We start from the raw sequence: 18,650 nt of genomic DNA on the forward strand, positions 1-18,650 counted from the left end.
CGGATGCTTTTTCTGAAATGCATGTATGATTGGAGTTTCGGTATTGTATCCAGCATTGTGATACCTAACATATTTGTCCTTGTATGTGTCTTCCTTTTGTATAATAACGCCGAGACATTCATTGTGCGATAAACATTGTCTTCCAGTTAATGAGAAGTCTCATCACTGTAATTGCCAAAGAACATCTCGAGTACATAGATCGTTTGTAGCCTTGGAAGTATACAAAGGCGGTCGGCCCACTTTCCCTCGGCTGAGTTGCCCCGTCCGTCATAAACGCCAGCGTGAACACTTGCAGCCCAGGAACATCAACACTGCATCCTCGATTCCCGCAATTACCAACCCTCCGTTGACATACGACATGGATCCTTTCTCAGCAGAGGGCGGTAAGCTCACCCTGCCTCCTTATTGCTCCCCTCAAATCCACTCATCAGGCCTGCAGAGCTCCTCAACATCCACAATGCCTTCCACTCCGGACAGTACCAGAGCGTGATCGACTTCAACGCCGCTGCCCTCTCCCCCGAGAACCAGCTTCCTGCTCGCGTGCTCAAGCTGCGCTCTCAAATCGCCCTTTCCCAAGGCAGTGAGGTCCTGGCTGCCGTCTCCACCGAAGAAGATACCCCCGACCTGGCCGCCGTGAAGGCGCTGGCCCAACAGACCACGGGCGATGCCGATGCAGCTCTGCAGCTGGCTCAGGATCTTGCAGAGAACTACCCAGACAATGGAACTGTGCAGGTTCTCGGAGCGACGGTACTGCAGGCCCAGGGGCGCAGCGAAGAGGCGCTGGCGCTGCTGTCCAAGCACCAGGGTAACCTGGAGGCGTGAGTGAGCCCCCGCTGCCGAATCATAAGCACAGCACTGACGTTTGTCTGCTAGTGTTGCCTTGATTGTTCAGATACACCTCCAACAAAATCGCACCGACCTTGCGCTCAAGGAAGTCCAGGCCGCCAAGCGCTGGGCCCAGGACTCGCTTCTGGTCAACCTGGCCGAATCATGGGCCGGCATGCGGGTTGTAAGTTTGCGAACACGGTCGTCTGTTGATGCTTGGGAACCACACTGACTGATTTTGTCTCTGCCTAGGGTGGTGAGAAGTACCAATCCGCTTTCTACGTCTACGAGGAACTCGCCTCCGCGCCCAGCACATCTGCCCCACTGTCTATCGTCGGCCAAGCGGTTGCAGAGCTCCATCTAGGCCGTCTGCCTGAAGCTGAGGCTGCGCTGACTGCAGCTCTGGAGAAATACCCCACCGACGCTGAGCTTATTGCCAACTCTATCGTTCTGAATGTGTTGGCCGGCAAGCCGAGTGCAGACCTGGAGTCGTATGTTCTTCGCTTCCCTCAATAGCCCTGCTTTCATGTGGAGACAACCTACTAACTCATTTGTGTAGCCGGCTACAACAGGTCCAGTCATCGCATTCTCTGCTCGCCGATATTGAAGAGAAGAGTGCATTCTTCGATACTGCAGCAGCCAAGTACTCGCCCAAGGTGTCATCATAATCCAGAATATGAGAATACTTCTTTGTTGGAGCGTTGAGATGTTACCAAATGTGCTTCCATCTTTCACAAAGCCTGTTCTTTTGAAGCCAGGATGCTTGATATCCTGTCTTGTTATGAGTTGACACGACCCCTGCTTAGTGTAATGGTTGAGAAACATGCCTTTTCCTTTTCAGTGATTTTCCCAGTGCCAGTATAACTTCAAACCACACCAGAGCGAGAGACTGACTAGTGAGGATCCTTTTAATTGGTCGTGTTGGGTGGCTTGGTGAAAAATCTAACGTCAAGCCAGGAGAGGTCAGGGAACAGAGCTGTAAGAGGCAATTGAGCATAACGAATGACTTCTTTTTGAAAGAAACAATAACCAAGCCCAGATTTGACTGCAACCTTGAAATCAGAAATGAAAAACAACATTGTTGACGCATATCGTCGCGCACATCTTTCTGAAATTTCAGCGCCAACCTCAACCTCATCTTCAGCAGCATTTGAACCCATTTCACCTATCAAACCACTTTAATAATATATCCAAATAAAAAGAAATGATATGCTTGTATATCATACGGGTTCCAAAGTTTGGTGCCTCCACATTTAGGGATCCGCATCGCCTTGGTCAGTACGCTATAAGTAGTTAGGACTGCCAGGGGGGCGCAACTTGAAAAACGGCACTGTAAGGTTAACTCAGATCATGACCCGGATCGCCTTAACCATATAGGCAACAGTGGAGGTCTTTACGATAGATTGACTTTAGACTAGGTAGGATGCCCTCCTTTCTTCTCTTTCTGTGATTACGGCCTGCTCTGCTGGCTTACGCTTCACCCATCTGTTATACCTACAGTCTAGTCATTCTTCATATGGCGAGTCTCACACTTTGGTTCTTTTCTGAGGATACTAGAGTAATCCTTGGTGTTTCGAATGGGGATGATAATATTACTAAGATCCCCAGCCCTTTTAGACTAAATGGCCAGTGTAACCAGACTGCTCATTGAAGGTAAATATCTCGCAAAGGCGCAAGTTTATAAACGAGATGTAATTCATTGCCGCAACGAGTTGCCCATCTGCCTGTCCTCTTTCGCCCTGCGTCGATATACAGATGTGTATTGTCAACAACGTACGAGAGATTTGAGAAAACAGACTGGCAAAAGTGTTGGCACTGCATATTCCTAAAAACAAACTTAGACATTGCAAACAGACCTAACACAAAATAAAGCTACGCTGTTTCCTGATGATCATCACGCATTGAGATTCGAATACTATTTCTTAGTTCATGCCTCATAGATTCGCGCGGCCAGGATGGACTGGTTCATCACACCAAAAATTAGATCTGGCAGTCTAATGTCCGTTGACCATGTCCTCCTTACCAGTCAGCTCGCAAAACGCTTTGTACGTAGTGAAAATATCCTCCTCGCCCTCGCCACTGCCTGTGTTCTCGATAATGCACTCGGCATCAGCACCGACAAAGAAAACAAAGCCCTCGTGGACCTCCTCGGTCTTGTGACCCACAGTGATCTTGCCCTGGCCACGCGTACAGATCAGGACGCTGGGACCGACGATGGGGTCAAAGGTGGCCTTGGCACCGGTTCGTTTCAAGTCCGTCTTGACTACGCTGAACTCCTCGATAGGCGGGTCGTACAGCATAGATGAGGAAGCACTCGAGTACGCAGTTGCGTTGAGAATCGTGTACGGGTAGTCTGTGGGCTGAAGCTTCTGCTCCTCGATGGGTGCGTAGGAATACGTCAGCATCTTGGTCAGGGTATCCACGTCTTTGAATTTCGGAGTGAAGCCCGCGCGCACAACATTGTCGGACGAGGCCATGCACTCGATGATATCGCCCGAGACGTAGGCATGGATGTCGTCAGCCTTCAGGAACATGGCCTCGCCGGGCTCAAGCTTGATGAAGTTGAGGAAGAAAAAGACGAACAGTCCGATGTCATTGGGGAATTGGCCATTGAGGCGGGTGATAATGGCAGCTAGCTCAGCAGGGTCGGACGGATTCGTTTCAACTTCCCCAGCCAATGTACCGAAGCTCGCAGGAGCACTGTCGGCAGCCGCAACGAGCTCTCTCGATGCACTCTCGATGCTCTCTGAGGTGGATTCCATCAGGGAGGTGAACACCGCACGCAGTGCATCTTTGTTGCGTTGAATAACAGTCTCATCCTCTGAATCCTCATTGCCCTTGACAATCTGTTCAAAATCACTTGCTGCTTGCTGGCCAACGAGCTTGCGCAGGGGCTCGATAGCTTGAAAAAAATGGACGATTTCAGCCAATGGCCGAAATCCACAGAGGCCTTCGAATGGCGTAATGGCAATGGTCATTTCGGGCTTGTGATTATCATCTGCGGGCCCGGCCAATGCATGAGTTTCTGTCCCCGCATTTATAGGAATGTGTTTCGAACATACCAGGGTAGTGTTGCGGGTCTCGCGTATGGAGTTGCTCCGCCAGCTTCTTGTTGGGATGGGCCTGGATGCTGAGCGCTTTGCGAATTGAGAGTACCTTGAATAGAAAGGGTAGCCGGCCATCGTAGCGCTCGCTAATCTCCGTTGAAAGCAAGGCCTGATTGTCTTGGACGAGATCGAGGAGGGAGCGCTGGGTTTCGACATCCTTTGAAGGCAGAGACGGGTGAGTGCCCATCCACAGCTGGGGCTTTGGTTAGCATGACAAGTCCACGAGTCGAGAGTACGGGCGCATTTACTTCTGCATAGGGTGTCTCCGACTCGATCGCAAAGTCGGGGGTAGCAGTGGTGGCCGCATACCGAGCTGCCGTCGACTCTTGGCCGACCTTGCCTATGACGGAGTTGAGTGCGGGGCATGGAGGAGCGTGAGTGACTTGGACCTACCCCAGTCGTAGCTATTCACGCCTATCAGAAATGCATTAGCGAATATGAGTGCAAAGTGGCCAGTTCCCAACTTACCGCATTGTAGCCGAACCAATGGGATCTGCATTTTGACGAAGTGGTTGCTGGGAAGAAGAGGGGCGCTCCGCGATTTTCTATTATGCGGGATCTCCACGCCAAGACTCCCGGTGAGCGCGATTGCAACAAGGGGCCTGGGGTGTTATGGGAGATGTGCCCGGAGTCAAGGTTGTGAGGATTTCACTTTAAGCAGTTATAATTATTGGGTTTCAAATCCGGTCATCTCAAACAAGATGCCTGAGTATGGGGGTTCCGCAACCGTCATGCGCCAGAGCTACTATAGGATTACAGGTATTCCTAGTTCCGGGGGAAATATTGTCAGCTTGAGAACAGCCCAGTCCGAGACAAGACAGGAATAATAGACCGTCAACTGAGCGACTCTGGGATTGAATAATACGCGGGCTATCTCTTCCACATGCATACACTGTAGAAAGCGCAGCGCGATTAGGCGCTCGGATAAACCCCGACCGCCTTGGGCTTATCACCGCCGCATCTCGCGCTCCCCAGCTTCAGCTCCAGCTGCACGCCAATTCCCCAGTCGTGCTTGCGGAACATCCCTTCCATCCAAAAACCTAACCAATCCATCATGTCACGCAATCGCCCTCGACCCAGAGACAATGGACTTGGGAACAACGAGGAGATGGAGCTGTGGACCAGAATATGCCAGGACATCCGCAAGTCAAAGGAGAAGTTTGACCAACAGGCATCGCTGGCGGTGCAGATCAAGACCCTGATAGAGAAGATATCCCGCGAGGGCAACAGTAAGTATACCCTGTGCAGCTCGCATGCTCCCATCGCACACCGCGATGTACTGTACCACGTACTGCCGCGACAATGCGCGCATCCTCCCCCCTGTCTACGTCTTTCACACTCACTATATGGCCATGACTAAGACAATCTACTCCCCGGGACAGAACCTACAAGGGCCGAACATGACCAGGTCGATACCTGGCTTCGACAGAGTCAGAAACTCAGCGAGGATGAACGATCAATCATGCAGGATGAGCCGTGCGACGTGATCAAGAACCTTGAACTTCTCACTGCGCTCCGCAAAGCGTCCGAAGCCGAGGCACCTGCAAATCGATCACAAGCCCTCTCAAAGTCCCGCAAGAAGAGAAGTGACATGGAGAGTTCAGCGACTGACTCTCCAAGTGCATCGGGGGTCGACAAGACCAGCCGTTCCAAGGGGGCTGTTCCCCGTAGCACGAGTGTCTCGAGCAATCAGGCGCGCGAGGGTCGCAGTGATGGAGTGGCAGTCAAGATCGAAGAAGGCTCTGAGGGTCTCAAGGGCACTATGGCTGAACGCAGCGGTCTCCTCGTAGTCGGGGCACAAGTGGTCTTCAAGCACAACAAGAACAAACAAGGGGTGGAGGGTGAGGGCATTCAATGCATCATCAAAAGCATCTCTGGCGATGGACACAAGAAACGGTATGCTTCAATATATGCTTGATCCGATGGCCGAAACTGACGAGCTCCTCGCTCAGATGGTACGATGTCCAAGATCCGGAGCCCAATGAGAATGGCGAGCAAGGCGCGGTCTACAAGACCACTGCCGCATCCCTCATTCCCATTCCGCAGGTAAGCTCCTCCTTGCCTTCGTTCACTGTGGGCAAGCAAGTTCTTGCTAGATACCCCGATACCACCACTTTTTATCGTGCCGAGGTGATGGGCTCGAAAAAGGATGTCTACCGCCTCAAATTCGAGGGCGAGGAGGACGACAAGGAGATGGATGTCGACCGGCGCTACGTGTTGGATATTCCCAACAAGTAAATTAGGGGCGCTCGTCGGAGACTACAGCGATCTGATATGATGTTTGATACCCTTTAGCGAGGCGCTACTTGGAGTTTTGAGGAATCCCCGTGGCTACGGGGAAGGTGTGCATCCTGTGCGTCCCCAGTCTTCACGTGGATATGCAATGAAGATGTTTTGTTTTGAACTGCCATTACTACATCCTGTATTCTCCCAGAGGCGGACTGAAACTCATAGTCCGCGCTTCTCGGGATTTGCATAAGCGATGGAAGCTGCTAGAGTAAGCACCTGGGCTGGACTGACAGCGCGATGACTCAGCCCCGCCGCATGCCGGGGACATTCCGTGCTGAATTGACGCCATTGATATTCTCGGTCCGCAACTATCCCTGCGATTGGTTTGATGCCCGTCGATTCTGCTCCCATATTTCGCACGGCTTTCTGAAGCACACCCGACGAGGCGATCTTCACATTCCCTCGTGCCGCCGCCGCAATGGCGAATCTCCCCGCCCACGCCTCACCTAAACTCGCCCCGCATTCTCCTCCCACCAGCCGACCCGATGCTCTCCCAGACGATGGGAGGCAGGGCAGCGGTGTTGTAACGGGCGAGCAGACCCCGGTCATTCCTGACTCTCTGCTGTCGCCTGCGTTCACCCCGCCTGTCACTCCTGGCGGAACATTAAACTTGGACCTGAACCCAACCCAAGTCCTGCACCAGAGCCAAGCTGCGAGCATCCGACACCAGGGTGAACATGCGAAAGCCCCCAAGCTACTTCAGCAACTTCCGAAGGTAGAATGCATCGTGCGGGCACGGATCCCGACGACCAACGGCGCGGAGATGTTTTTGCATCTCTACCACAACGATTTGGATAATAAAGAGCATTTGGCGATTGTATTTGGAAACACCATTCGCAGTCGGAGTTTGGATAGCGTGCGACCCGGAGAGACAGAGATGGACCGAATGATCCGAGGCGCATACGTGGGAACGCTGCATCCAGGCAGAATCAGCAGTTGGCATGATAACGAAGAAAAGACCACCGGGACACATTCAGCGCAGGGAAGCTCAGAACGAACCTATTCGGTTGAGCCTCCGTTGGTGCGAATCCATTCAGAATGTTATACTGGCGAGACCGCTTGGTCAGCTCGATGCGACTGTGGCGAACAACTGGATGAAGCTGCGCGGTTGATGTCTTTCCCCGTTGAAAATTTGTCCCCCGATGCACCACCAGAGGCACAGTCCTTGCGGTCATATTCTACCGGCGGCGTGATTATTTACTTACGCCAAGAGGGTCGAGGAATTGGCCTCGGAGAGAAGTTGAAGGCATATAATCTCCAGGATCTGGGGTCCGATACTGTTGAGGCAAATCTCCTGCTTCGGCATCCGGCGGATGCGCGGAGCTATGGCTTGGCTACAGCTATGCTAATGGACCTTGGATGCGGTGCCGACGTCAACCCAGACGGCGTGCGCCTGCTCACAAACAACCCGGACAAGGTCCGGGCCATTGAAGGCCCCAACCGAGAAGTATTGGTAAAGGAGAGGGTTCCTATGGTCCCTCTGGCATGGCGGACCGGTGGGGAACGAGGAATAAAGAGTTCCGAGATCGAGGGCTACTTGCGAACTAAGGTCAGTCTCTGCATCATTGTGCAGCTATCAGCTTCGGGAAGTGCTAACAATATCATTGTGCCAGATCTCAAAAATGGGCCATATGATCCAATGACCGCCGGGCTTGGGCGCCTAGCCTTCCCGCCTAATGATTCTCCTCGTATTCTCCTTCTTCTCAATGGGAGAGATGCTCTGTGGCTTGTCCCTCTATGCATTGCGTGTACACGATCGACATGACCATCCTTTTCTCCCTTCAGGCATTCTTTGGTCTTCAATGACTTTGTACATGACCACTCCTGTGTGTTACACGAAATCAGTGATGGGCGGGCTGTTGGCTTTTTTTTTTTGAACTCTCTTTTCTTCAATAAAGGCCCTCCTGCGCAATTATATACAATACGCAGTCTATGCAGCTCATCTTGGTACTATTTTAGGAGCAATGGAGTTTGGGTGGCGACTAAGTAATGTGTGGATCTTGCCGCATGAGTTTCAGCGGCGTAGTTCAGCAGCAGCCTGTGACTCGATGAACATTGCAGCGGGAAAGGAGAATAGCATCGTACGAGCGACACCGCGCAGGCGTCAGCACCAGGTCGCCTCCAAAGCTGAACGACCACGACGCCGGCTGGGAATGTCCGGTGGCGTCGGCGTCGCTCCCGTGCAGGAAACTCTATAGCCATTGAACTCTCCATCCTCGACCCACTCCCAACCTCGAATGCCGACTCCCTCGCTCGGCTTGCCCGCACGCTCCTCGCCGTGCCTTTTGCTTCTGTGTGTACCTGCTTTGGATGGCTGTTGCCAATATATAGCGCGTGTGTGAGGCCATGGCCAACCACGCCCCGGTCGAGTCGAGCGATTATGCGAAGTCTCCTTCCATCGAAGTGGGCGCCGAAGGCCCTTCGCAACCTACTCCCAGCGCAAAACCCGAGGACTCGCCAGTTCCCTCGCGCTCGACCTCGTTAGCACCGGATGCTTTGGTTACGGACAATATTGACATTAACGGGCCCGCGACTGCTGGACGGAAGCGCAAGCTGAACAGCACGTCATCCCGAGGCGTCGCAAACCTCACCCCCGACCAATTGGCCAAGAAACGTGCCAATGACCGCCAGGCTCAGCGCGCCATTCGTGAACGCACAAAAAGTCACGTCGAGGCACTCGAACAACAGGTGCGGGACCTTTCATCGCAGAAGCCGTTCCTTGATCTCCAGGCTGCCATTCAGCACAATGAGCGCATTCGGTCGGAGAACCAAGAGCTCCGTCAGGGACTCAGGGCTGCGATGGACATCATACAGCCTTTAATAGCAAGAGAGGAGGCTTCCGGTAAGCTCGCAATTGGTTGCCTATTGGAAATGGTCTCTAATGTCAGCAGAGCCTGCCTTCCTGACCCAGCCCAGACCAGCCCCGCCCCCATCGCGCACACCACCATTACGGGATGCCGACCACTTGACACCAAGCAATCAGGCTATAGTATCGGGTGACAAACCCTACTCGGAGTCGATCGCCAGTGTCGATACACCTTCTCCCACACAGTCTGCACCGGCCTTGAGCAGTCGCCGTGACAGTGGCAATGGAAGTCTGCAACCTTCCGCCTTCCGCATGGCGTTGTCTCAGGGCATTGCTCATGGGCTAGATCTCGGCGCGGAGGAGCGGCTAGGGTTCAATTTTCTTTTGGGTTCCTCACAAAATGTGCCCAAGGTCGACCGTCTTCGACGCAGCAGTTCAGAAAACTTACGCTCTTCCCATCCGAATCCTCCGTCTCCACTCTACGTGCAGCCTCTTGATTACCCACCAGACCAGACGCCACCTGCATTCGCAACTCCAGTTAAAAACATCCCACCGACTTGCCCATTGGACGCCATTATGATAGATTTTCTCCATAGCCGACAACGCGAGGCGGCACAGGGAATCCCGCGACAAAAACTCGTCGGCCCGCCGTATCCGAGTGTATCTTCGCTCCTGAACCCAGAGAAGAGTGTTCATTCGCATCCTGTGTCAAAAGTGTTTACCGACATTCTCCGCACTTTTCCAGACATTTCATCACTGCCAGAGCAAGTTGCCGTACTCTACGCCATGTTTCTCCTTATGCGCTGGCAGATATACCCCACGCAAGAGAACTATGAACGACTTCCTGAATGGCTCACACCACGTCCCACACAGATCCTTCAGCCCCATCCGGCTTGGATGGACTATGTTCCTTGGCCTCGCATGCGCGATCGGCTTGTCACCTCCCACCAAGACTATCCCTTTGAGAATTGGTTTCTCACGTTTACACGCGGCATGTCCCTCAATTGGCCCTATGAAGCTACAGACTGCTTGCTATCTACCGGCGACTCGGATGAGCTGCTCATCAACCCTGTCTTTGAACGGCACATGCGCAATCTTTCCAACTGGTCTCTGGGGCCGATGTTTGCCGAGTGCTACCCGCATTTGCTGGATACCACGCGAATCAAACCCGAGCCAAGGCACGAGTCCTCAACACCACTGTAAGCTTTCTAGACTATGCTGAAATCATTAAGTGCGGTTCAACAGACCCTCGCCCGAGCTGGACTTGGCTTTCTTTCACTTGGCTTTGCCGTCATTATCATTTATGGGTTCAAGCTATCATTTGGGTCTTGGGAGAAGCGCCGGCGCTCGCATCTTCTTCTATCAATTGTGTTTTCTACATGGATATTATATAGGTGTTTCATACGACCATCCGGTAAATTCGAGGAGATAGATCAAGTGAGCCTCCCCTTCGTCTTGTTACCCGGGGAGATACATATGCTACCTAGGTGGGTGTGCGTCACTCAAAAGTTAATTTCCTGGATTGAGGGTTTATGTTTCGCGCAAATATCCAACTGAATCCCTAGGGTACAGTCTAGAATGGCGATAGTGTTGGCTGACGCATGGGGTCATACACCTGGATAGTCTTCGGTCCGGATATCGGTGTTGTTCACCTGTCTTCCCGGTGCTGCCCTCAGCAGCGTACATGAAACAATCTGGTCGCTGAAGTGACTCAGATTCACAAACAGTATGGATGAAAACTCAAAAGTCCTTTATAACAAAATGCATTTATGTTAGGGCGGCCGTTTCTAACCTCCTTAAGAGGCCGAAAATGGCTTCTCTGGCACAGCTTGGTACATACACACCTCCCCACTACAACCAGCACCCACCCCCCTATGATGAGTGGCGCAACAGTTGCTGGACCAGGAGCGGGGCCTATATACGCGCTTGTATGCTCTCTCTTTCCCTGCTCCAGTCCGTCCATCTTGGGTACTTTCCATCGTCTTCTACTCACCCTCCAGTTTGATCGCTCACCCTCCCATCACTCTCCTTTACCCGAAAGAGTTCAGTATTGTCTATCTCTGGCTGACGACAGTAAGCATGGGCCGATCCAATCCACCGATCCTCAAAGAGCAGTTGCTGGAAACCGACAGTGATACTTCTGGCGTATCTTTTCGGCCCGATCCCGATGACTAAATATTCGGATGCCAGCACGGATTCGACTGAGCTCACATCGCCAGAGCCTCTACGTCTCCACAGCAACAGCAGCGGGCCTTCGAGTCATCCGGAACGTCCTGCACGCCGCCAAACGAGCTTTAGCCACCTGCCAGATTTCAACGACGATCCGAATGACGACACAGATGAGGATCTCGCAAAAATTCCCCTCGACTACGGGCGATCGGAGAACACCAAGGTCCAGGGAGGCGAATCGAGGAGCGCTGGCATAAGTGAGCAAGCACCTGAGTCTGGACTCCGTCTTCGGCCCATTGCCCCATACCGGATGGTCACTTGGCATCGTTGCATATTTCAACTGATAGTCGCTGTAGTCACGCATGCCCGGTGGGAGATTCGCATGTGTTTCCTGCATAAAAGCGTAGTTCTGGCGATATGAAATCATTAAATCGCCCTGAAGTCGGTTGATCCGTAGATAGGAATTCAACTTTATTACTCCGACGCACTACGCAGCCCAGCGCATATCGTCCCAATCAGCACTCCAGGCGTGGTTATCACAAAGCAAAAGTGATCTTGATATAACATTACTCTATGAGACTAAACTGACCATGCTCCCAATTTGTTACGAAATTACTCCTTACGACTCTTCTCATTCCAGAACTCGAGGCCAGCCTTCTGCCGCAGTGTCCCGTACATTGAACTGCTGTCCAGACACTCACCCGCATAGTCTCTCGCAGCCTCCATGTTACCGCGAGCGATCTCTAGACCGGGTAGTTGAACACCCTGCTCCTGTGCCATCGTCATGGCATGCTTAGCGTCCTTGATGGCCAATGACACACCAAACCCTGGGCGGGAGTTCAGGGGCGGCGCATAAGCACCGGTAGTCAATCTGCAGAAAAATGAGAACATGCAATTGTACATCGATCGAGCTGAAACACATACCGCTTCGAATATCCTCCAGCCACAGGACCGAAAGCCTCGCCAATCAGCTCTTCCATGGGACCGGTTCCAAGCCCGGTCTTCTCTGCAAAGACCTGGGCTTCGCCGACAGCCTCCATCATGTTGACAGTAACAATATTGCTGGGTGGGTTTAAGTCAGTTATGCCCCAAGCCGCAAGTGTGGCGAACTTTGCCAATCAGAAAACTTACCCAGCAATCTTCAGCAGAGAGGACTTGGTAGCATCCTCTCCGCACTCGATGACGCGTCGGCCCATAACATCCTGGATAAGCGGCTGGACGACCTCAGTCGCGCTCTTGGGGCCACCAATGGCGAACACCAGCTTCCCGTCAATAGCAATGGGGTTACCACCGAAGACGGGTGCGGAGACGAACGAGGCGTTTTGTTCCTTCAGCTGAGCCACGGCGGCGCCCACCGTGTCAGGGTGGACGGTCGAGCAGTCTACAAAGATCTTGTCTTTCAATGAGTGGCCTGATCCGACAGCAGAGGACAGCAGGCCTTGAAGGACTGAGTCGTTGGAGACCTGGGCATCGGATTAGTTTCGATGTTTTCTCTGTGCGCTGTCTTGAGCGGAGTTGCCAGTGCTCACCATGGTAAAAATGATACCGCAGCGAGACACTAAGTCAACGAAATCAGGCTCTGCAATGCCTCCAAGGGCCTCCAGCGGCGCGCCGCGCGACATGGTCCGGTTGGAATAGAGTAGGCTCGGAACCTTTTTAGCGGCGAGATGGCGCTGCAGGTTGCTGGCCATGGCGAGGCCCATGGAGCCGAGTCCGTACTACAAGCCTGTCAGCTGCTGAATGTAGAGAGCGTTGAGGCAGGACTAACCCAGCCGATTTGTGCCATTGTGCTGTGGCCTTCTGTTACGGCGGAGATTGGTCGAAAGAGAGGGTTGAATGTGTTCTCAATCGGGTTCCCACCGATAACGAACACCGGCAGACAGAGCCAACAGGCGGCGAGCTACCTCTGGAATGCACTTTCGTAAATGAAGACAGACACACGATTGGAAGCTGTGCCAGTGCTGCTCTTCGCGCTATAAGAGTAATCCAGAGGCATGGTGGAGCATGGACCGTTTCCCGACGGAATCGGAGTCGGCCGATAGGGGATCATATCTTTTATCAATCGTCTACTTCTAGCTGTTATCGAGCCGATTGGGCGTTGTCTATAAGCGCGCTGGATTATATTTGGCGCTCTTTATCTCTTTAGTAATTTGCTCGTGTATGGTTTATTGTCCGCCCTACAGTAGGTTTGCGCGCCCACCCCGGCGGGCTGCCCTGAGCCTATGAAAAGACTGGCATGGAGCCACTAGCCACCACTGACAAGACCATGCAATAATGTCCTATAACATCAGAATATCGATCACTGGACTCGTTACTGCAAACCCGCAAGCTTGATTGGGAGGAATGACCAAAATGGCCAATGCAGTCAGGTTCTGTAATGAGCCGCAATCGCGGCCGGGTTGTGGGGATGACAGCAGGTACGGTACGGTCACGTAAATAACGATGATGATGCCCCAGCGACCACCTCGGAGTACCTCGACTCACCATCAACGCCTTCTCCCCCGCGTCCTCCACACCTCCAATTCCGCCTCCCCTCGACCTTTGTGCATTCAATACGCCCTGATCGCAGTCGATCCCGCCCCTCCCTCCACTATGGCGGACATGCCCATTGGTACGTTCGACCGGTCCCCCAAACCGACTGCGTGTCCAGCTCCAAGCTAACAGCCCGCAGTGCTCGACGGAGGAACCGGTTTCCTCAAGGTCGGCTATGCAGCTCAGGTATGTCGCATATGGCCAGTAGATAATTGGAACTCCTGCTGACGAGACCTGTACCCCAGAATTTCCCAGAGCACCAGTTCCCCTCGATAGTGGGGCGGCCTATCTTGCGGACGGAGGAGCAGGCTGGTGATATTGTGGTGAAGGATATCATGTGCGGAGATGAAGCTGCCGCTGCACGCTCGATGCTTCAGATCAGCTACCCGGTACGTCGCTGTCAAACGAGACACCCGTCCTCACCGTCCTTTACCCCGCCCCTCTCCGCAGCAGGCAGCGAGATGGCTTTTGTTAATTCCAAGCCCGGCGGCTACGTCTTAGATGGAAAATGGTATCGTCAAGAAGTGGGATGACATGCAACATCTGTGGAACTACACCTTTTACGACAAGATGAAGATCGATCCCACCGGCCGCAAGATCCTCCTCACAGAGCCGCCGATGAACCCGCTCAAGAATCGCGAACAGATGGCCGAGGTCATGCTGGAGGGATACAACTTTGGTGGTGTCTATGTAGCGATCCAGGCGGTGCTGGCACTGTATGCCCAGGGTATGGAGGGACTCTGGCACGAACAACTCTCAATTCGGGCACAAGCTGACGCCTGCCGTTTCTAGGTCTCAGCAGCGGCGTCGTCGTGGACTCCGGTGACGGCGTGACACACGTCATCCCCGTGTACGAGTCGACTGTGCTGAATCACCACATCCGTAGACTGGATGTTGCTGGCCGCGACGTCACCCGCAACCTAATTGCCCTGCTTCTACGCCGCGGATATGCGCTCAACCGAACAGCCGATTTTGAGACCGTGCGTCAGATTAAGGAGAAGCTCTGCTATGTTTCGTACGATCTCGAATTGGACAAGAAGCTTTCGGAGGATACCACCGTTCTGGTCGAGTCGTATACCTTGCCCGATGGCCGTGTGATTCGTGTCGGCAGCGAGCGATTCGAGGCCGCGGAGTGCCTCTTCCAGCCTCATCTCGTGGATGTTGATCAGCCCGGTATGGCTGAACTGCTCTTCAACACAATCCAAGGCACCGACGTCGATATTCGTTCCAGTCTGTACAAAGCAATTGTGCTTAGCGGTGGTAGCAGCATGTACCCCGGTCTCCCCTCGCGATTGGAGAAGGAATTGAAGCAGCTCTGGCTCACTCGGGTTCTGGGCGGGAACCCAGAGCGCCTAAACGTACGTCTATGGAGTGTTATGATCCGAGATAACTTGTGGCTAATGGTTCCCCAGAAATTCAAGGTCCGCATTGAAGACCCCCCACGACGGAGACATATGGTGTTCCTGGGTGGTGCCGTGCTTGCGAACCTGGTTAGTATCATCCTCTCCTTTTCATCTTATCCAGCTTTGCAGTATCAAGACTGACCCGATATCTCAGATTGCCGACAAGGACGACATGTGGGTATCCAAGCAGGAGTGGCAGGAGCAAGGTGCTCGTGCCCTGGCAAAGCTTGGCCCGCGATAAGCGATCTGTATCTAGGTGGATATTTTGTCGGTCTTTTCTTTACCTCTTGCCATGCTTCGCACTCTTCCGCATTGCCTGCAAGCCGTGTCGCTCTGCTTCTCCTGTGTTCTTTGTCCCCCCACCCCCTTCCCTCTCCCGTGTCCGCCTTGTCGATATCCTTCCCATCAATCCCTTTTATTTCCATATCTCACTGCCTCTACATTGTGCCTAGACTGGCCTGGTGCGAGTGGATCTGGGGCTGCTGACCGAAAAGAAAGAAACATTTCTATCGACCTTGACGTCTCCACTATAGTAAGCCGTAGATTGCCCGGTATATTATATTTCTCGCCTAATCTCACCTAGAATAGGCGATGAAGAACTGGCTTTATGACAGCCGACTGTGTCGTTCATATATTTGAGGGTGTATATATAGAAAATAACCACAAGACATGGAACCATGCAAAGCCTGACCAAAATGCTAATGAGCGAGAACAAAAAGGGACAAGGAAAAAGGTGAAATGCGGCAGATGACAGGTGGAATTACCGCTCAATCGCACCCGGCGAAACAGCCAAAATCACAGCCAGGGCTGCGATAATCAGGGCTGCCGCCACAAATGCAGTCAGCGCAACACTGCCCCGACTTGCAGGGAACTTCCCTCGCACGATCCAGTACTGGCTCTCGAAATAGCGGTGGAAGCCCACTATCAAAACCAGAATGGCAACACCTATGAATGTCGAGCCGAGTGGTTTGCCGACGCTGCGGAGGCGGGATGAGGTACTGGATGGTGAGACAGTTGAGAGGCTGTCGAGGAGGGATGGGGAGAGGAGCGGTGGGCGGATAGCTGGAGGGTCATGGGAGGTGTCAGAGCCATGCATGTCCGTAGGGGCAGTGGCGCTGTTTAGACGAAATAATTGGGTAACGGCGATTCCGATTGAGGCGAAAGCGAGTGATGTACGCATCCACGCTAAGAATGTTCGCTCTGTGGCCGCAATCAGCAAGTTCGGTTCTCTCTAGAGTAGAATAACGGGAGCAACGGCCAATGACGTACCTAATGCGAGATGGTCGCGCGCAACGCTGCCCTTGTTCTCCAGCTCCAGGCTGCCGAAGCGATCCACAAAGCGGCCATACCAAGACTGCCGCTCCACGGGGCATCCAGGCTGGGGAGCCTGCGTACCCTGATTTATGTTGCCAGTCCCAGTAGTGACCTCTGAAGTACCATTCCCATTTTCCCCATTGGTCTGCCTTAATGTGTTTGGCGCCTCAGTGGCTTGATAGCCGCGCGACGAGGAGTCTGGCCCATTAAAGATCGGGGTGGACTCATTCAACGGCCGCTGGGGCTGAGGTTGTTGATTTCGGGCATTTTTTTGAGACATGAAGCTCGATCGGGATCGACTGCTACTGACGGAAGATGACAGGGCCGAGTTCACGCGAGTAGGTGAACGTGATGGGGAAGAGCCGATGTCCCTGGCTTCCGCAGAGTTGCGGATATCTGTCGGAGACGACGCCGATGGCTCAGAAGTATTCATTATGGCGTGATCGTACCCTAGCCAGTCACTTAATGGCCCTGTCCGATCGCCAGGGCGACAAGACGGAGCTTGTGCCGCACAGGGACGCGAGGAACAGCGGAGAGGTGTCAAGCGGCCAGTGAAGGAAGAAAGCGAGGTGGTGAGAGTCGCTGGTGGTCTTTCCGGGAATTGGAATGTCCGTCCTTCCTCTGGAGGCTGTCCTCCTTGCCTTGTCTCATTCAGTTGCGCCCATCAGGTGCTCCCTGTGTGACAGAGCGCAAACCAATGGAAATATCCGTCGATCGGTTGATTTCTGGGGAACGATCACATGCTCCACTCCGCTAGTCCTAAGATAGTAAGTTTCGTCATCCCGCACTCGCTTGGAGAAGGCGGTCAGTCCAGGGGTCTGATTCTGCCCGTGCATTAATCTGCTTGCGGCGCCAATCTTATCATCATTGCTCTTGCATCTCTCACAACTCTCGGCCACTTTCTCCCAAAAATGGCTTCGCAGACCGCACCCACACGCCCGCCTCCAGCTGGCAAGCTGGATTTATCCAAGAAGCTCTCAGAGTTGCGGTCAAGCAACCGTCGATCACAGACCTCGTCCCGAGATTCGACTCCAACAACCCCTCCTTTGCCTTCGCCGCCAGACCTCTCCGCCCACCAATATTCGCGCCCCGTCCGCCGTATCCTCTCCCCGAAAGACCATGAGCTCTTCCTGGCCTCACCCACATATAATCTGGTTCTTGCCTTCATCTTCGGTCTGTCCGACTCTGTTCGCGGCCGTGCTATTACCGACATCCAAAACCCCTCCGACTCCATCTCGAAGATTGCCTCGATTGTGGGGCGACTGAGGTCCCTACTAGAGCAACACCCAGCACTTGACCAGGGTGGATCGCGATTTGGAAACCCTGCATTCCGCACCTTGTTCGACGAGGTCGCCACACGGAGCCCCGCATGGCACACCGATATCCTGGGCATAAAGGACACTGCCGCGATTGACGAGGCATCGACGTACCTGATCCACTCACTGGGCTCGCGGGACCGATTGGACTATGGATCGGGCCATGAGCTGAATTTTATGATGTGGCTGCTGTCCCTTTACCAATTGGGTCTCTTACCTGCCAGTGAATTCCCAACAGTCGTGTCCAAGGTTTACCTCGAGTACCTGCGTCTGATGCGGGAGATTCAGTCTACGTACTACCTTGAACCAGCTGGGTCCCATGGTGTCTGGGGCCTGGACGATTATCACTTCTTGCCCTTCCTCTTTGGTGCTAGCCAGCTCGTGGACCACCCGTATGTGACGCCACTGGGAATTCATAACACTGCGTTGCTGGACGAGGAAGGTGATAAGTATCTCTACCTGGATCAGGTGCGGTGGGTGGACAGCGTCAAGACGGTCAAGGGTCTGCGTTGGCATAGTCCCATGCTGGATGATATCTCGGGTGCGAAGAGCTGGTTCAAAGTTGAGAGTGGTATGAAGAAGATGTTTGTGAAGGAGGTTCTAGGGAAACTGCCCATCATGCAACATTTCCTCTTTGGCAGTCTTCTGCCCGCTGCAGAAGGGATGGGTGAGCTCTCTGCCGAAGACACTGAGCACGGCCATGACCACGAGCATGGGCATGACCATCCTCATGGACATGCGCACACCGACTACTTTGGCGACTGCTGTGGGATCAAGGTCCCCAGTACCATTGCCGCGGGCGCAGAGATGCGGAAGCGCATGGGTGGAACGGGGCTGCGCCCCATCCCATTCGACTAAGCGTTGCGATAGTATCAAATGTGGATGCTCT

General features: G+C 53.4%; 10 protein-coding genes across 10 annotated transcripts; 6 read left to right on the forward strand and 4 right to left on the reverse strand.

The window, feature by feature from the left end:
• Positions 1-358: 358 nt before the first annotated feature.
• N7459_007274 (putative Coatomer subunit epsilon) lies at positions 359-1,493 on the forward strand (the record flags this gene model as incomplete). Its single annotated transcript, XM_056946442.1, has 5 exons — positions 359-383; positions 440-818; positions 874-1,009; positions 1,078-1,316; positions 1,385-1,493. 5 exons carry the CDS (start codon positions 359-361, stop codon positions 1,491-1,493), a joined length of 888 nt encoding a protein of 295 aa, XP_056798441.1.
• A 1,326-nt stretch (positions 1,494-2,819) lies between these two features.
• On the reverse strand, positions 2,820-4,431 carry pmi1 (mannose-6-phosphate isomerase pmi1; the record flags this gene model as incomplete). The annotated part of the gene is made up of 5 exons (XM_056946443.1): positions 2,820-3,823; positions 3,888-4,125; positions 4,181-4,272; positions 4,326-4,346; positions 4,401-4,431. 5 exons carry the CDS (start codon positions 4,429-4,431, stop codon positions 2,820-2,822), a joined length of 1,386 nt encoding a protein of 461 aa, XP_056798442.1.
• Positions 4,432-4,986: 555 nt separating this feature from the next.
• Positions 4,987-6,170, forward strand: N7459_007276 (SAGA-associated factor 29 family protein; the record flags this gene model as incomplete). The annotated part of the gene is made up of 3 exons (XM_056946444.1): positions 4,987-5,161; positions 5,315-5,828; positions 5,885-6,170. 3 exons carry the CDS (start codon positions 4,987-4,989, stop codon positions 6,168-6,170), a joined length of 975 nt encoding a protein of 324 aa, XP_056798443.1.
• Positions 6,171-6,639: 469 nt separating this feature from the next.
• Positions 6,640-7,864, forward strand: N7459_007277 (GTP cyclohydrolase II; the record flags this gene model as incomplete). Its single annotated transcript, XM_056946445.1, has 2 exons — positions 6,640-7,770; positions 7,835-7,864. 2 exons carry the CDS (start codon positions 6,640-6,642, stop codon positions 7,862-7,864), a joined length of 1,161 nt encoding a protein of 386 aa, XP_056798444.1.
• A 703-nt stretch (positions 7,865-8,567) lies between these two features.
• Positions 8,568-10,230, forward strand: N7459_007278 (uncharacterized protein; the record flags this gene model as incomplete). Its single annotated transcript, XM_056946446.1, has 2 exons — positions 8,568-9,063; positions 9,113-10,230. 2 exons carry the CDS (start codon positions 8,568-8,570, stop codon positions 10,228-10,230), a joined length of 1,614 nt encoding a protein of 537 aa, XP_056798445.1.
• A 1,021-nt stretch (positions 10,231-11,251) lies between these two features.
• On the reverse strand, positions 11,252-11,593 carry N7459_007279 (uncharacterized protein; the record flags this gene model as incomplete). Its single annotated transcript, XM_056946447.1, has 1 exon — positions 11,252-11,593. The coding sequence occupies one exon, from the start codon at positions 11,591-11,593 to the stop codon at positions 11,252-11,254; it is 342 nt and encodes a 113-aa protein (XP_056798446.1).
• A 215-nt stretch (positions 11,594-11,808) lies between these two features.
• Positions 11,809-12,982, reverse strand: N7459_007280 (NAD(P)-dependent oxidoreductase; the record flags this gene model as incomplete). The annotated part of the gene is made up of 5 exons (XM_056946448.1): positions 11,809-12,067; positions 12,121-12,258; positions 12,328-12,659; positions 12,726-12,914; positions 12,965-12,982. The coding sequence occupies 5 exons, from the start codon at positions 12,980-12,982 to the stop codon at positions 11,809-11,811; spliced, it is 936 nt and encodes a 311-aa protein (XP_056798447.1).
• An 806-nt stretch (positions 12,983-13,788) lies between these two features.
• N7459_007281 (actin-related protein 2) lies at positions 13,789-15,372 on the forward strand (the record flags this gene model as incomplete). Its single annotated transcript, XM_056946449.1, has 7 exons — positions 13,789-13,807; positions 13,868-13,914; positions 13,974-14,117; positions 14,230-14,455; positions 14,521-15,086; positions 15,141-15,218; positions 15,286-15,372. The coding sequence occupies 7 exons, from the start codon at positions 13,789-13,791 to the stop codon at positions 15,370-15,372; spliced, it is 1,167 nt and encodes a 388-aa protein (XP_056798448.1).
• A 519-nt stretch (positions 15,373-15,891) lies between these two features.
• N7459_007282 (uncharacterized protein) lies at positions 15,892-16,878 on the reverse strand (the record flags this gene model as incomplete). The annotated part of the gene is made up of 2 exons (XM_056946450.1): positions 15,892-16,331; positions 16,401-16,878. The coding sequence occupies 2 exons, from the start codon at positions 16,876-16,878 to the stop codon at positions 15,892-15,894; spliced, it is 918 nt and encodes a 305-aa protein (XP_056798449.1).
• A 478-nt stretch (positions 16,879-17,356) lies between these two features.
• On the forward strand, positions 17,357-18,619 carry N7459_007283 (serine/threonine-protein phosphatase 2A activator; the record flags this gene model as incomplete). Its single annotated transcript, XM_056946451.1, has 1 exon — positions 17,357-18,619. One exon carries the CDS (start codon positions 17,357-17,359, stop codon positions 18,617-18,619), a length of 1,263 nt encoding a protein of 420 aa, XP_056798450.1.
• Positions 18,620-18,650: the final 31 nt, after the last annotated feature.

The sequence above is a fragment of the Penicillium hispanicum genome, assembly GCF_028827665.1.
Source record: "Penicillium hispanicum strain IBT 35686 chromosome Unknown utg000006l_segment0_segment0, whole genome shotgun sequence".
NCBI lineage: Eukaryota > Fungi > Ascomycota > Eurotiomycetes > Eurotiales > Aspergillaceae > Penicillium > Penicillium hispanicum.